This window comes from Canis lupus, chromosome 26, assembly GCF_011100685.1.
Source record: "Canis lupus familiaris isolate Mischka breed German Shepherd chromosome 26, alternate assembly UU_Cfam_GSD_1.0, whole genome shotgun sequence".
NCBI lineage: Eukaryota > Metazoa > Chordata > Mammalia > Carnivora > Canidae > Canis > Canis lupus.
In genome coordinates, this window is record NC_049247.1 from 23,322,632 (window position 1) to 23,338,194 (window position 15,563).

Here is a 15,563-nt window from a genome sequence, read left to right on the forward strand (position 1 = left end):
CCGCTCCAGCCGCCCCCGGGGCCGCCGCCGGCCCATGAGCCCCGACCTCAAAGTTTGCGGCGGGCGGGCGGGCGCGGAGCCTCCAAGATGCCGTTCCACCCGGTGACGGCGGCGTTGATGTACCGGGGCATCTACACCGTGCCCAACCTGCTGTCGGAGCAGCGCCCCGTGGACATCCCCGAGGACGAACTGGAGGGTGAGTGCCCCGCCGGGCCCCCGCCCGCTGGCCTCCTACCTGTGCGCCCAGGTGGAGCGCGGAGCAGGGGCGCAGGGGCGGGGGGCCGTCCGCAGGTGCCGGCTGCCAGGTGGGCGCTCCGGCGAGCAGCTGCGCGGGGAGTCAGGACCAACTCGCACCTCTGGGTGCCGCGGTGGGCGCAGCCAAGGCGGAGGGCGGCCGGGCCCCTGCCCGCAGGGTCCCCCGCGCTGCGGAAACTTGCCGAGCCCCGCAGCGGGGTCACGGGGCCGCGCAGACCGCGGTGACGGTGCGGCAACGCGGCGCCTGGGGCGGGGGTCGGAGCTGCGCCCCCCGCGCGGGCCCGGCCGGAGCACCCGCATCCTGATCCCCTCCGCGGCGCCCGCCTGCTGCTCTGCGCTCGCATTGACATTCCGCTCGTGTCGCTTTTAAAATCCAATCTGCTCCGGCAGCCAGAGAAGGGGAGAGGGCGACTGCCCTGCTCTTGCCGCCTGCGGGGCTGTCCCCAGTCCCTCCTGCGGCCTTCCCCACTTCCCCACAGCCCTGAGGGGACCCCCAACCCTGAGCGCTGGGAGGGCGGCCCAGGAGGTGGTGGCGACAACAAGTGGCCAGATTGGCTGCTGGGTCGCGATAACCAAGCCCGGAAGGGAAAGGCAGAGGCTGGGACCCAATTCTATGTCCATCCCCCACCCCCCACCCCAGTCACTCTGCCTCTCACCGTGAATGGGGTAGGGAAGGGGCTAGGCAAGATCAGAGCAGAGGTCAGGGGCTGGGGGCTCTGGAAGGAAGATTCTGGGGAGCATTGAGACCCCTAGGGCCTGCAAGCTCTTTCCCTCCTGGGCTGGGGGTGGGTGGGCCTTCCATCCCCCAGATCTCCTAGGGCCCCATGTGGAGTGGAGTGGGGGTTCTGGGCAGATAGAAGTCTTGGACGCCTGCGATCTACTTGTCTGCTGTTGGGTGAGGGGCTAAGATCACCCAGAGGCTGTGCCTCTCTTCAGTTATCTTGGGTCCAAGGGTCTTTGGGGTCCGGGAGCTCATCGGAGCTTAGGGGGGTGCAATTGAGATACCAGTGCTGTCAGGGATGCTGATGGGAGCACAGGGGGAGGCATAGAGAGAGGTCTTCCCTCATCTCCAAGCCGTGGAGAGGGTAGATCTTGGGGGAGTCAGACTTGGTGAGGGGAAGATTAAGAGGGAGAAGGGAGCTGTCCTCCCAACACACACATACACACCTTGCACCATAGACTATGAGCCACCTGCTCCTCTCAAGTCCCCTGAAAGCCTCCAGAGGCTGGCAGAGCCACAGAGATGGGGTCCGCTGTTGGATACGGGCAGAACAGAGAGATGAGTGCTGCTGCTGGATCTCTGGCCTTGAACCCCAAAGCCCTAGCATCTGCCCTGTCTGACCAGGGCCTGGGAAAAGGAAGAGATGCAATGGGAACCAAGAGAGCAGGGGATGGGACACAGGCCGTGTCTTCCTCACTGTTGTCTCCTCCTGCCCTGGGCCACCCCGAACCTCCTGCCAGTGTCTTCCTGCATGGGCGCTCCTCTATCTCTTCCTCCTGGCCACTTGGGCAGGGGGCCACAGTGTCCCCCCCAAAACCCTTGCAGCTTCCACCTCATTCCCTGCCCTTGCTTCCACACCCCACCGTGACTTTGGCAGCGAAGCTGTGGGCCTGGCTGGGTCTCTCCTCTCCTGATCTCCCAGTCCCAGGGTGCAGACCCTGAGAAGCTGAGAAGAGGCTGGGATGCAGGGGTGAGTGGGCACAGGGAGGGCAGTGCAGGGGTAAGAAGGCCGCAGGCTCCTCTCAGGCCGCCTGGCGGACACACTGGCAGGAACCCAGCAGCGTTAGTCACCAGCCACACCAAACGCACTCCCAGCTTCTCTCCTGTCCCCTTTTCCTGGGCCCTGAGGAGCAGGGGGATCCTGGCCCAGGGGAAATCTGAAGGGCAGGCCCTCCTTGGGGTGACCAGGTGGGGGTCGTGAGACAAGCAAATGTCTGGGGGGCCCCAGCCTATCTCCCAGCCTGTGGGCAACTGTAGATGAGGGCAAGAAGTCCTCCACAACTGACCCCCTTCTTGGCTGTAGGCACCCCAAACGCCCTCCTGGGAGACCAAGTCTCTGCAGGCCCCGGTGGTCCTAGAGTGCCAGGGCCGGATGGAAGAAGTGACCTCCCCAGCCCCCCTGCCCCCCTGCCCAGTGCCCTACATTCATGCTCCTGCCCCAGGGGTAGAGAGGCCCCAGGCCCTTTGCTGGGAGGACACCCACCCACCAGTGGGGGATCCACATGTGCGGAGAAGAGGATGCCCGGCGGCTCGGGATGAAATACTGCAGACATTATGTGCCTGCCGCAGAAATCCAGGGGGCGGTTAATCTGAGGGGGAGAGGGACCAGTAAGGGAGGTGGAGAACACAGGGTGTAGATGAGGACTTCCCAGCCAGGCAGCACCAGGTTCAAATCTCTACACCCTCAGCTCACAGAGTGACCTTGAGCAATCATTTGCCTTTCTTGCCTCTGTTTCTCCATCTGTAAAAAGGGCCTGGCATTGCCCCTCCCCAGGGCTGCTGGTGACAGAGGGTACAATGGAGGCACTCATGGAGGTGCCTGGCACACAGCGGGAGCTTGCAGACCCAGATGCAGCAGCAGGGGAGGCCAAGGAGGGGATTCTTGTAGGAGTAAGAGCCTGGAGTGTGGAGAGGATTGGTCAAGCTCTTGAGCTAGGGACCCAGGGTGTGCAGGGGGATGGACCAAGCAGGCAGGATCGCCAAAGGCTGGGGAGAAGAGTCCTTGAAGGTCTGGCAAAGGCACCTGGGGACCTGTGGCCCTGGGGAACCGTGGGTGGTGGTTGGCAGGGTAGATGTGGCTGGCCTGGAGCCTGTCTGACCCCTGAGAAGGAGCGGCACAGGCTTTCCAACTTCAACCTGTCTCGCCCCACCCCCACCCCACCACCCCCGCCACAACATAGACCCCCAGCAGAGCCCCCCAGAGTCTGCAGGGGCACTGAGGCTGGCCCCAGTGGCATCAACAGACGTGAACACCTGAGGGTAGGAGTGGGGTGACTGCAAGCCTTAGCCCAGCCCTTTCCGGCCAGAGAGAAGAGGAAGGAGACAGACAGACAGACAGGCAGACAGCCACCAGGGCAGGGTTCTGAGGCTGGCACCTGGCCTGCTCAGTCAGACAGTGGAGGCTGCATTGAGAGTGGCCAAATAGGGCACTTGGAGCATGGGGGGTGGGGGAGTCCCCCATCCTGCCCCTTTTCCCTGCAAGCCCAGCAGCTGTGTCTGCGCAGACCAGAAACTCAGGGATGCCAGGGGGGGGGGGTGCGGGGCCAGTGCCGCAGGGAATGGCAGCTGCTGCAGAGGACAGGCGCTGCCCCCCTTCCTGAGTGACCTCCAGAGTGTGCACCCCCTCTCTGGACTCCAGCCTCCTGCCAGAGTGCTGATGCCCCCGGAGGCCTGTTGGGCTGCCTCAGGGTCTGTCACCTGCCCACAGTCTCTGGTACATTTCCTCAGGGCTTCCAGAAGAGGATTGGGGGCTCCGACTGAAGCAAGCATGGACTCTGGGGGCCACACCCAGCCCCTGTCAGGGTGGGAGGGACAGCCTGGACCCCAGCTCATTGCAGGGAAGGGGACCAGCATCCACCGCAGGCGCCTGTGTGTCGAGGGTTTTGCCATCCCAACTTGAGATATCCTGGTGGACCTCTACAGAGGAAGAAACTGAGGCACCCAGAAAGATGGGATCCTTGACCCTGGGTTCCTCCTCTCAAAATCAGCCTCTCACCCAGAAATCTGGAGGTGGTACCCTCAACCCTGCCCTTGGCTTGATTCTCCTCTTCTGTGGTGGCCCATAGGTTGGGTTGGTGTGGGGTCCTTGGGGGCTGGACAAGGGGACAAGCAGCATCCTCAGCTTCCCCTCATGCTTCTCGCCTGCTTACGAAGTGGAAAGCAAATGCTTACTCTTACTAGGATTGTTTGTAAACTAGGAGTAAATGGGCTCTGAATGAGGGCCTCACACCAAGTGGTGCATGAACTTTTGCTCAGCTCTTTCCTCTGTGTGCTCCTGATGGGTGTGTTCCCTGAATCAGTCATTCATTCATTTACTCACTAGTTGGGCAGATGTTTATGCTTGACAGACAGCACTATTCCAGGTGATGGGGACCCAGCTGTGAACAAGACCTACCTGGCTCCTTCCCTCATGGCACTCGAGGTCGCAGTCCAATGTGGTCAGTGCAAAGGAAGAGTGGGGTCTGTGGGATCCCAGAAGAAGGCCAGAGTTCTGGGGGGCAGGGAGGATACCCAGGGAGATGATGCTGTCTATGCTGGGAACCTGAGATGCATCAGTTTGCTATGGTGAGAGGAAGAACTTCCAGGCAAGGGAAGCCATATGATCAAAACCGTGGACATGGAGCAATCCTGGTGCTCACCACGGCTGAAAGGGCCCCTAGGGCTGGAGTTCAGGACACCTGAGGTGGGCAGAGCCTGGGGCTGGGTCAGGAGGGCAACAGTTCTGGCCACACACCTAAGTGTGTGTGGTGGCAAAAGTGGCAGACCATGTGCCTGGTCGCATGGTCAGTGCCTTAGTCTCTACCTAGAGACTCCCAGCAATAGGACCCCTTTAGTAGCCTCCATGACTACCGGGCCTCCACTCATACACTTCCGGTGATGGGGAGCTTACCACCTTGTCAGTGGCCCAGGAAAATGCTAGGTGGGAGTCAGCCTGGAGGGCCGAGTCCAGGGTTTATAGAAACCCTGGGGCCTGGACCAGATCTCGCATGCCAGCTGCTTTCTGGCCTGGGAACCCCTGGTAAGACCAGATTCTCAGGCCCAGTCTAGGATGGTTGGAGAAGGTCCAGAGTCAGAGGGTCTGGGGGCTTAGGCAACTCGGCTGTAGCCCACTGTCTGTCTCTGTCTTGGCCTACATGTCCTCTTGTCTAACCTCCAGGCCTTGGGTACAGACACCATGTAGGAAGAACCTGATGTAATTTGGGGCCTCAGCCTCAGCCACCTTGCATGGCCCCCTAGTCTGCGATGGGGCCAGCAGAATCACGGAATAACTCCGTGGGTCAGTTTTAGGGATTCACACAACCTTAAGGCCAGGCTTGGGCCAGCCAGATTCCTGCTCTCACCAGAAACAGCCTTGACCCCAAACTGAGCCTGGGCTGGCTATTTTGCCTCTCCAGGCCTCAGTTTCTAGGCCTGCAGCATGGAGCATTTATCTGTCTCTGCTTCCAAAATACACCCACACCTACATTCAGGGGCAGAATTGTGCTTGCTGAAGTCCCAGCCAGCGGGGACAGCTGAGGCGAAGGCCGGGAGGCCAGGAGGCCAGCAGGGGAACCGAACAAGGATGCCAGAGCAGGGAGGGTGTGAGTGGAGTGAGGTTCCCTTCTCCGCCAAAGGAAAGTGCTCTGTAGGGCTCTTCTTGGCTGAGTGACCACGAAGGGACAGCAGGTAGAGGGAAGGGGAGCAGGGAGAGGTTCGGAGGGTTTCTGGACATCTTTGGTAAAAGCCTTGCCATATGCACATCACTACTGAGCATTCTGCTGCCGGGGTCGGGGTCTGGCCCAAGGTCACTCACTGCTCCCCGCCCAGGCATTGATTTCTCTCCACCCAAGTCACCCAGGCCCTCAGGCCTCAGTCTCCTCCTCTGTAGGGTGCAGAGGACAATCCCCACATCTGAGCAGGCCTGGGCTTGCTGGGGCCCGTCCATCCAGCTTCCGCCTTCCCCTAAACCTTGGGCTGGGGAAGCAGTCTCTGCGTGGAGCTGTCGGCCTGTCAGCCCTGAGCTGGAGCTGGTGGTTGCCTCACCTGGTGCCATTATGGAATGTTGGCTGGAGTTTGCAAGCGGAGCCCAGGGGAGAAAGCTTGCGATGGGGACGGGGACGCGGGGGAGTGGGGGATGGAAGGAGGAGGGGTGGACCGGGAAGCCTGTGGCAGGCACAGAGGCCTGGGGTGCCAGCCAGCAGCCAGCACAGTGGGACTCATGCTTACCCGCCACACGGGGTCGTCGTGAGCACGTCCTGAGAGGTTGTGGGAGCTTGGCACTCAGAGGAGACCCCTCCCCAGGGTGATCTCGTCAGTACTCAGGCCTGGGCACACCTTTGCTGCCTGCCTTGGCTCGCCCCGAGCTCCCGGAAGGCAGCGCTATGGGGGGCACTTGGGCCACCTGCCACTTGTCTCTGACCAGAACTGCAGGGTCTGTAGAGGATTCTCAATGCCATGCCCAGGCTGTGGGGTCAGGGATCCTGGGGGCCTAGGGAGAGGGGTGTTGGGATGGAGGTAAGGTCCCAACATGCTCTGCTCCCCCCCACAGAGATCCGTGAGGCCTTCAAAGTCTTTGATCGCGATGGCAATGGCTTCATCTCCAAGCAGGAGCTGGGCACGGCCATGCGCTCCCTGGGCTACATGCCCAACGAGGTGGAGCTGGAAGTTATCATCCAGCGGCTGGACATGGATGGTGAGCACCACTCTCTGCTTCAGTTTCCTCACCCCTGACCTGGGCCTCTGAGGCTGAGCCCACCCTGAGTGTCTCCTTGAGGGCACCCCAAGCCCAAGGTAGTATGCAGCCAGGTCTGGCCCCATTTCTTAGCCTGGAGAGTAGAGGCTAGAGTACGCCGCTGCCACCAGACCCACACAGAGGCTCTGGCTCTCTTGCTCTGCATTCTGAGCAATTTTAAGATTTTAAGTCATCTCTACACCCCACATGGGGTTCAAACTTACAACCCCAAGACCAGGAGTTGTATGCTCTACTGACTGAGCCAGCGAGCTGTCCTCCGGAGCAATTTTTAAAGTACAGAAAAGTAGAAAGGATGTATTAAATGTCCCAGGTCCCCTCACCCCAAATAAAAACTCATTTAGTCTTATTTGCCACCTGGCACTTTATTAAGGAAAACCTAGTAAAAAAAAGAAAAAGACCAGTCATGTCCGGTCCCCTTTTCCCATCCCCACCCCACCATGGGCCTCCCACCCTGCCCCTCTCCACCCTGAGAGCAGGTAGTGGTCTGGGTAGATTGTGTCCCGTCTGTGCACTGAGAATGTCAGCCCCACAGTCCCCCACCCCCACCCCGGCGAAGGCAGCGGGTGCCGGGGAGCCACGTTTCTGAGTAAAATCTGAGGCTCTCCTGGACGCTCTGCCCACCTGCTGTGCTCCATCACCGCTTTGGTCATATTTGGTGGCTTTAGCAGCCGTCCAGAGCTTGGCAGATGTTAGGTGTCCCTGAAAATAACTCAAGGCTCGGAGAAGGTGGGACCTGCCCCAGGTACCAGTGGCCCAAGGTGGCCCGGGCCCCAGCCCAGTTGTAGGCTGGACCCCTGATTGGACCTGTGCCTGCCCTAGGCGATGGCCAAGTGGACTTCGAGGAGTTTGTGACCCTCCTGGGACCCAAGCTTTCCACCTCGGGGATCCCAGAGAAGTTCCACGGCACTGACTTTGACACCGTCTTCTGGAAGGTATGCCCTGGCTGGTTTGGATTTAGGCTTGTGCACACTGTGGAGGGTTGTATAGGGCCAGTGAATGGTCAGGGCCACACTGTAAAGGGGGCTGGCTATCCCAGGCTTCTCTCCCCGCCCCTCCAGATGTCTTATCTCCCAGAAAAAGAGAAGTGGTTCCCAGTCCTCCAGAATCTGGAGGCCTGTCACTGAGCCTGGGTGGCTGCAGGGAACTGGGTGGTGGCAGTGGTGGTGGCAGTGGCCAAAGCACCATGTCTCCTCCCCCTCCAAGTGCGACATGCAGAAGCTGACCGTGGACGAGCTGAAGCGGCTGCTGTACGACACCTTCTGTGAGCACCTGTCCATGAAGGACATTGAGAACATCATCATGACGGAGGAGGAAAGCCACCTGGGCACAGCCGAGGAGTGCCCCGTGGACGTGGAGAGTGAGTGAACGACCCCTGGTGGCCCATGGGCAGGCCAACTGCTCGGGCAGGGGAGGAGGAACCAGGGTCTGCCGGGGACGGGGCGGGGGCCTGCTTGCCTGCCCCGGCCTCGTGTCCCTGCACGTCCCATGGGACAAGCCCATGTGCGGATGTGCAGGCGGCTCCTGATTCCATGCTTCGCTGTCCCCGTCTGTCTCTCCCTGGTGCTCCCTGGCGGGCGGCCACAGCCTGCTCCAACCAGCAGATCCGCCAGACGTGCGTGCGCAAGAGTCTGATCTGCGCCTTCGCCATCGCCTTCATCATCAGCGTCATGCTCATCGCAGCCAACCAGGTGCTGCGCAGCGGCATGAAGTAGGCACACGCAGTGCCTGGGGCCCACTCCGCACCCACGGCCGCCTGCAGTCCTCTCCCTCTCGGCTCCCGGGGCCACCGCCGCCGCGTGTACTCCAGGGCCTGGACGTCTGGCAACCCCACCCCACCCGCCCCTGCGGGCCCTTGCATGGAGCCATGGCCTGGCCGCGAGGTCCCGGTGGTGGCTGAGGTCACCCCGAGCCCCGCCCGCACCCTGCCACCCTGGCCTGTATGTAGCACTAGCTCTTCCCTCCCACTGTCCAGGAGCTCCTGGGAAACTTAGGAGGCATTCGTATAGGGTCTGGTAGCCGCTGTGGTCACTTAGGCAGGAAGGAGCACCCTGTGCCCAGGGCCACACAGCCAACCTGACCCTGGTCCCTGAGATTTGCCCAGGGCTGTGGGCAGGGTAGAGATGGGGGCAGAAGGCTTCCTCCTAGAGAGGGGGTGAGGCTGAGGTCTCCTGGGCCCTACTCCCTGGCCCAGCCTGAGGAGGCCCTTGGCCTTCTGTGGGGTCCCTTTCTCTGACCCTCCTTAGACTCAAACCTAGCCTTCCTCCATGTGCCCATTGAGGCGAGAGAATTTGCCCATTTCACAGATGAAGAGCCTGAGGCTGAGGGCCCCCAGATTCAGTATCCCCCTTCAACAGGGATTTTCAGGAAGGGCAAAAGCTCACAGCAGATGGGGCATCTGAGGTGGCCCTGCAGTCTCTGCACCCTCTGAGCCCCCCTGCCAGAGGCCCACTGGCCTGAGGCCCACCTTGCCCACCATTACCCAGCACAGAGTCTAGAACTGGAGTACAGCGAGGAGGGAAGCAGACCACGGGCCCGGAGGCTGCACATCACCTGAGCGGCCTGTGCAATCTCCTCATCAGCCAGGGGGCTCCTCCAGGGCAGAAGCTTTGGGAGGGGCCCTGGGTCATGTTGGGCTAAGCGGCTGGTGTAGCCCAGGAAGCTCAGCCAGGCCACTCCCCCAAGTCCAGGGCGTGTCCTTCCGGGTCCCCCAACTTCTCTACACTGTCCAGGCCAGAGACACAGCTCCTACCACGCCCCAGTTGTGCCATCTCACGTTCAGGCACCAGCTCAGCGTGGGCAGACACGGGGACTGGGACAGCAGATGGAGTCCTCAAGCTCCTCTCTCAGATCTGGAGCTCCCTTTCACGGAGGTGACCATCTCAGCCATACTGGCACACCCTGTGCCCAGCCGTGCTGAGCCTCTGCCAGCCCTCTGAGGAGAAGGGCAACAGCACTTCTCACCTAGCAGAGGACTTCATCTCAACCCCAGTCCTGCCTGTCCTCTGACCGGGGCCGGGGCATGGAGCTAAGGGCGCCGGGCAAGGAGGAAGCCACACCACCATGGTGACAGACTTTCTTTATAAACATCCAGAAGGAAGTTTTACCACCCATCTTCTCAAGATGTCCCAAGAGGGAGGGAGGATGGAGCTGTCTGGAGCAGAGCTAGGACCAGGGCTATACCTGCTGGGGCAACTCTGGGGCCTTAGTCAAGCCAGGCCCAGCAGCATGTGGTTTCAGAGGCTCCACAGGGGGCAGCAGGCGGGGGAGAGGCCCTTGGCATCCCCAGTAGCCCTTATCTTTATTGTGACTGACACAAAAGCTGACCAGATGGGGGTCAAAGTGGGGATGAGGGGCTCAGCCCCACTGGACGCTGGGCTGCAGGGGCCACCCCCCGGGTGGGGGTGCCCGCAGGGATGGAGGCAGCTCCTGGACTGGTGGCCAGCCTATGGGGTACTGGAAGATGGTGCTTCTCATGGGTTCAGCCCTAGAGAGAAAGAGAAAGTCAGAGAATTAGAATGGGGCCCTGCCCAGGCCCCGGGCTGGGGCACCTCCCTCCAGCTCCCCCTCCCCACCACCCCAGCTACGGGAAAGGTCAGCTGCTTGCATGACCTTTCTGGAAGGCAGAGCCTCAAAAACATGCAGACCCTTTGAGCCAGTAACCTCACCTCTAGGAAGGAGCCCAAGTGAAATAGCAGGGTTGTGGGCAGAGACTGAGCTACAAGAAGCAGAAAAAGCCTGTGTCCACCTGCGGGGGACTGATTAAATAAATACACATGCACGTCCACAGCAAAGAATGCTATGCAGCCCGCATAAGAATGACGGCAGACTTGTATGCACTGATAAGGAAGGTGTCATGATGTACTGTGTGAGAGAAAAAGCAGCTTATAAAATAATGTATATAGCATGATACTATTTTTGTTTAAAGATATATAACATATATAAATGCATAAAAAAAAAAACCTGGAAGACACAGCAAAATGTTAACAGTGGTTCTATCTGCGTGGTGTAGTTATGGGTGGTTTTTGTTTTTACTTCTTTATACTTTTCAAGAGAAGTTTTACAAGCACGCAAACTTTTGAAATCAGAAAAAAATATTGTCTAAAATTTTTTTAAAAGCCTCATTTCTCACGCTCCTCACTCTCCTTCACCTTGAGGTCCACCACCCTGGAGCTGCCACCTGGGAACCAGGGCCTGTTTGGAGCATGCAACCTGGGTGCCCAGCCAGGGGCCACCCTGTCCTGAGGCAGCCAGCTGGGGTACAGAGGCAGCTTCCTGCCCCCCAACTGCTCCACAGTCCAATGCTTCTGGACTTAATCCCTACTCAGTCTGCTGCTCCAGGGCTGTGTAGCCCCTCACAGGCTATGGAGCACTTTGAACTCACCTGAGAGCTCATGTCTCCCCTATGGGACTAGAGCTCTCACATGGAAGAGACCAGGGGTTAGGGGTGGTATCCATGTGTCCCCCAGTGCCTGGAGCCAGGCTTGGTACAGGGAGGCCACTGAGTGAATGTCTGCTGACAACAAGTAGCAACACTGAGCACTCTTACTGACGCACCACTCTGGGCCAGACACCACGGTCCAGAGAAACCTTAAGCGCCCTCACATGAACCCCGTTTATAGATGAGACAACTGAGGCACAAAGAGTCAGTCATAGGCCCAAGTGACAGAGTCTGGGGTTTTGGGGGGGTAGGGGCTAACAGGCAACGTATACAGGGGCTCCAGACATTGCCCCCCAATCCACAGGCCCAACTTTCAGTGGACGTGATGCCCTGGCAGCTCCAGGCAGGCTGGGATCCAATGGCCAGCCCTCTGCCAAGAGGGAAAGTCCTGGGTCCTCTGAAAGGTTTGGAGAGGCCTCGGGCCTCCGAGGTAGAGGTGGGGGGTGGGGTCAGGAGCCCCGAGGGTGTGCCTGGCTGCAGCTCCTCGGCCCTGACCCCTCAGCCCTGTAGAGAGCCCACTGGAGGACTTCGGGCAGCCTCCTGTTCTGGGAGGCCAGGGAAATCCCCTGCTTAGCTGCGTGCTGTGTGCTGGAGAGCGCAGAAGGCAGCTCCCAGCATGATTTATGGCGCTGGGGAGACTTCATAAACTCCACCAGCCTCAGAGAAGGGTGGGAGTGCGGGAAGCTCCGCAGTTACTGGAAGGGAGCGCCCTGGGGCTTCCCGCAGGGTTAAGGTGACTGCAATTCTCTGCAGAGAGGGTGAGCCTCGGACCCTTCTCTAGAAGATTGGGCAGACTCCAGGGCAGCTGGGGCCTCCCACCAGGATGAGGGCACCCCCTTCATGCGCTCAGACACAGACACATTCCCTGGGCCCCTGAGCTCTTGGAGCGCACCTCTCCAGCCCTGCACAGAGCACAAGGGGACACCGAGGTGCACTGCGCGTGGCCTCTCTAGGGACCTGTTTGCCCCCCTGCACCAGGACAGGAGCTTTTGCTTTTCCCCAGCCATGGTTCTGATGACAAGAAAAGTCTTAGGGAAGCGTCTGGGCCGGAGCAGTAGCGCCAGCCCAGAGAGGGGTACAAAAGGGGAGATTAAGAGGGATAAAGTCACAATCTGAAGAGCCAACAATGGAAAACGGGATAAGCACTGGCCTTGCCGGGGGATTAGTCTGTGTGTCTGAGTCCAGCCTGTCCCTCTTGCCACTGTCTGCTCTCGGCAGATCCCTCAGGGTCACTGTGCTGCGGGGGATGGGACAATGTGCCTGGCTGGAGCGTCACAGTCCCCCATTTCCCTCTTTTACAAGGAGTGTTGGCCTGGCTCACCCTGAAGTCTTTGCTCAGCCTGTGGGGTTAGAGCCCCTGGGTCTAGGTGGCCCCACTGGACCAGGTAGCCATATTCTCCCTGTCCCTCAGGGAGGAGACATACCCAGAGAAGAGGAGCCGCCACACTGGTCCCCACACGGGGTCCACAGCACCAACACCTAGGGAATAGTCCTCCAGGCCGGGGACCCCGCTCCCCCAAATGCTCAGGTGCAGTCAATATGTCCTGAGCCTGCGCCAAGCCCGAATGACAACAATGTGAACTCAGTGCCGTGGGGGGGATGGGGGGGTGGGGGCATCTTAGCTAATGCTTGAAGAATGAGTCTGACTTTGCCAGGCAGAGGTGGGGAGCCAATTCCAGTTCCAGGCAGAAGAAACAGTGTGTACGTGGTGTACAAAACTCAGAAGTGCCCACTGTATCCAAGAAGCCACCAGTGTCCAGTGGGGCTGACAGGCCAGATGTGAGAGGTGAGAAGGTGCCTGCCTGGGATGGGGAGGTGGCAGGGAAGTGCCCTGGTGTCCGTGGAGCTGGGCTGCCCAGTCCAGAACCCCTGAGGCAGAGGAAGCCCAGGAGAGTTGGCGCAGGGCTCGGGGCCAGGGAGGGTTTTAGAAGCTGGATGGGGCTCCTGTGGAGAATGGATGGGAGGAGCATTAGGGAGGCAGACGGGGCAGCTGTGGCCTTCTGGAAAGCTGAGTGGGTGCAGGGCACAGAAGGAATGGTTTCTGCAGGGCTGCCTCCAGGGGAAGAGACTCAGGCAACAGAACAAAGCCGCCCTGGAGCTTGAATCCACCTCCCCCTTGAATCCCTGCAGGGGAGGGGCAGCCACAGGTGGAGGGGCAGAGCCCGAAGCCCATGGGCTAGGGGTTCAGGGATTATTTTTTGTGAGACTGGCCTACTAGAGAGGACCGAGGAAGATGGAAGCAATGATGGCAAAAGTAATGATAAATGGTCACCTCCCTTCCAACAACCTTTTACTCAAGGCCGGACAGGCCTACTCTGCCCAGAGAGCAATTCATTTTGGCTCTGAGTCCTCAGGAGGCAAGTGGAAAGGTACACAAGCACCGAGAACAAGTGGCTGCTGGGAAAAGCACGTACTCCAGAAGGGGCCAGCTTGGGCGGTTAGAGGGTGAAGGGCACAAACAGGGCTGAGACTCCCTACAGTGGTCCCCAGTGGCAGGCTGTCTTCCAGAAATACCTACTGCCATCCCAGCAGCTGGCTACTGCCACCACCACTGCAGACCTCCAGCTGGATGGGGCCCTTGGTGACAGAGGTAGCCCAGGGTCTAGACCAAGCAGGGGCTTAAGCTCTCTCTCAAGTGACAGCTCAGTGCTACCGAAGATAGCAGGTGGCCACAATCTCCTGGAGGGGTTGAGATTCCTCAGCCACACCAATTTAAGGGCACCAATCGCCTTAACTGCCCAGGGCCAAGGGCCAGGTGCACCAGAGCACCAAACGCACCTGATCATCATGTGCTAACCACCTCTACCTGAGACTCTGGGCCTGTCATTCAGCCTTAGTTTCTCGGCCTCATGCCCCAGTCCTCGGAGTCTCATGGTCACAGGTGTCCTGCACTGGATAGCACTGGGACACATCTGTCCCTAGGTGGGGACCTTTGGTCACCCACCTCAACCCACTCCTGCACTCAAGCCAGCCCAGGCACTGGGTCTCCTGAGCCCTTGGGAAAAGCTCAGGAGCTGCCCACGCTTCTGGTGCTCACTCCCAACAGAGGAACCACCAAGTCAGAGCAGGGAGGTGAGCAGGGGGCACAGCTGAGACCCACAGGTGGCCAGGCCCCAGCCATGGGAGAGTGGGGAAAGCCTTAGAGTCCTCTGGGCGCCACCAGCCAGCCCCAGCCCTATGACACATGGGCTGAGGGAAGCTGGCACTTGGGACACGGTCCCTGGACAAGTCTCAAAGGGGGCACTCTCCTGACCAAAGTCACAGCCACCTCAGACAGGACCAGAAGGGAGGGAGGGAACTCTCCAACATGTATGTCTGTACTGTGTTTTTTTAAGGTAGGGAGAAAAAAATGACACAAGTTTAAACGAAGCTAAAAAACAACTAAAATTTGGGGTGCTCAGGTGGCTCAGTTGGTTAAGTGTCGGACTCTTGATTTCAGCTAAGGTCATGATCTCAGAGTCCTGAGATTGAGCCCAGCACTGGGCTCTGTGCTGAATGTGGAGTCTGCTTAAGATTCTCTCTATCTCTCCCTCTACCCCACCCACCCCAAGCTCACAACTCATGCTCCACCCCCACTCTCTCTCTCTCTCAAAAAATAAATAAAACTAAAAGTTAATTTTAAAAGAGTTGAACAAAAAGCTCTCTTCATGGGGTCACAGAGAAGGCAGGAAACTTAGCTTCTACCTCCCAGTAGAGCTCAGAGGCAAGGCCTCACCCCCAACTGTCCAACCAGGCTCCCTAGGCCCAGGCCAGGCTGTTGTCGCATGAGACCACACCATAGAGACAATCGGGTCTGAAGCCCCACTGCAAGACAGGCAAAGTGAGGGGCTGCCTGGGTGGCTCAGTGGTTGGGCGTCTGCCTTTGGCTCATGTCATGATCCCAAAGTCCTGGGATCGACCCCCACATAAGGCTCCCTGCTTAGTTGGGGAGTCTACTTCTCCCTCTCCCCTTCTCTATCCCATTAGTACTCTCTCATAAATAAATAACTAAATAAATCTTCAAAAAAAAAAAAAAAAAGGCAAAGTGAGGCAGCCCAGCACAGGCAACTTTACAAAGTCAGCTCACAAGCACATCCAGTAGTCCCTTTCCTCCCCTCTCCCTCCTTTGACACCTGGTGGAAGAAGCCCAGGAGCCCTGGGACAATAGGCAGCAACAAACCTGAGGGCCCCTGACCCAGGAAGCTCCACCCACTTCTAAGCATATTATATTTAGTGCAGGGCCCAGGAAATAGGTAGGCTGACCCAGCCCCAGCCCCCTCCTCAAGGAGGCAGTGAGACAATGGCAGTGAGCTGGTCACATCTATGAGCAATCCCAGCTCTGCCTCTTAGCCCTGTGCCTGTGGGCAACTCACATCTTCCTATGAGCCTCCCCTCCCCTTCTGCAGGGTCGGGGTAACCATGCCTATCTGGTAGGGCCC

The 15,563-nt window shown here is 59.2% G+C and overlaps 2 protein-coding genes across 5 annotated transcripts in view; one reads left to right on the forward strand and one right to left on the reverse strand.

Annotated features, from left to right (window-relative positions):
* On the forward strand, window positions 1-10,696 carry CABP7 (calcium binding protein 7). The gene is made up of 5 exons (XM_038575593.1): window positions 1-196; window positions 6,504-6,647; window positions 7,527-7,639; window positions 7,911-8,064; window positions 8,292-10,696. The coding sequence occupies exons 1-5, from the start codon at window positions 88-90 to the stop codon at window positions 8,417-8,419; spliced, it is 648 nt and encodes a 215-aa protein (XP_038431521.1). The 5' UTR covers window positions 1-87; the 3' UTR covers window positions 8,420-10,696.
* ZMAT5 (zinc finger matrin-type 5) overlaps window positions 9,767-15,563 on the reverse strand; it is a 26,821-nt gene continuing 21,024 nt past the window's right edge. For all 4 annotated transcript variants that reach the window (XM_038575594.1, XM_038575595.1, XM_038575597.1 and 1 more), the window contains one exon: window positions 9,767-10,191. In XM_038575594.1, coding sequence (XP_038431522.1) covers window positions 10,062-10,191 — 130 coding nt within the window. In that variant the 3' untranslated portion in view covers window positions 9,767-10,061. The remainder of the gene's footprint in view (window positions 10,192-15,563) is intronic.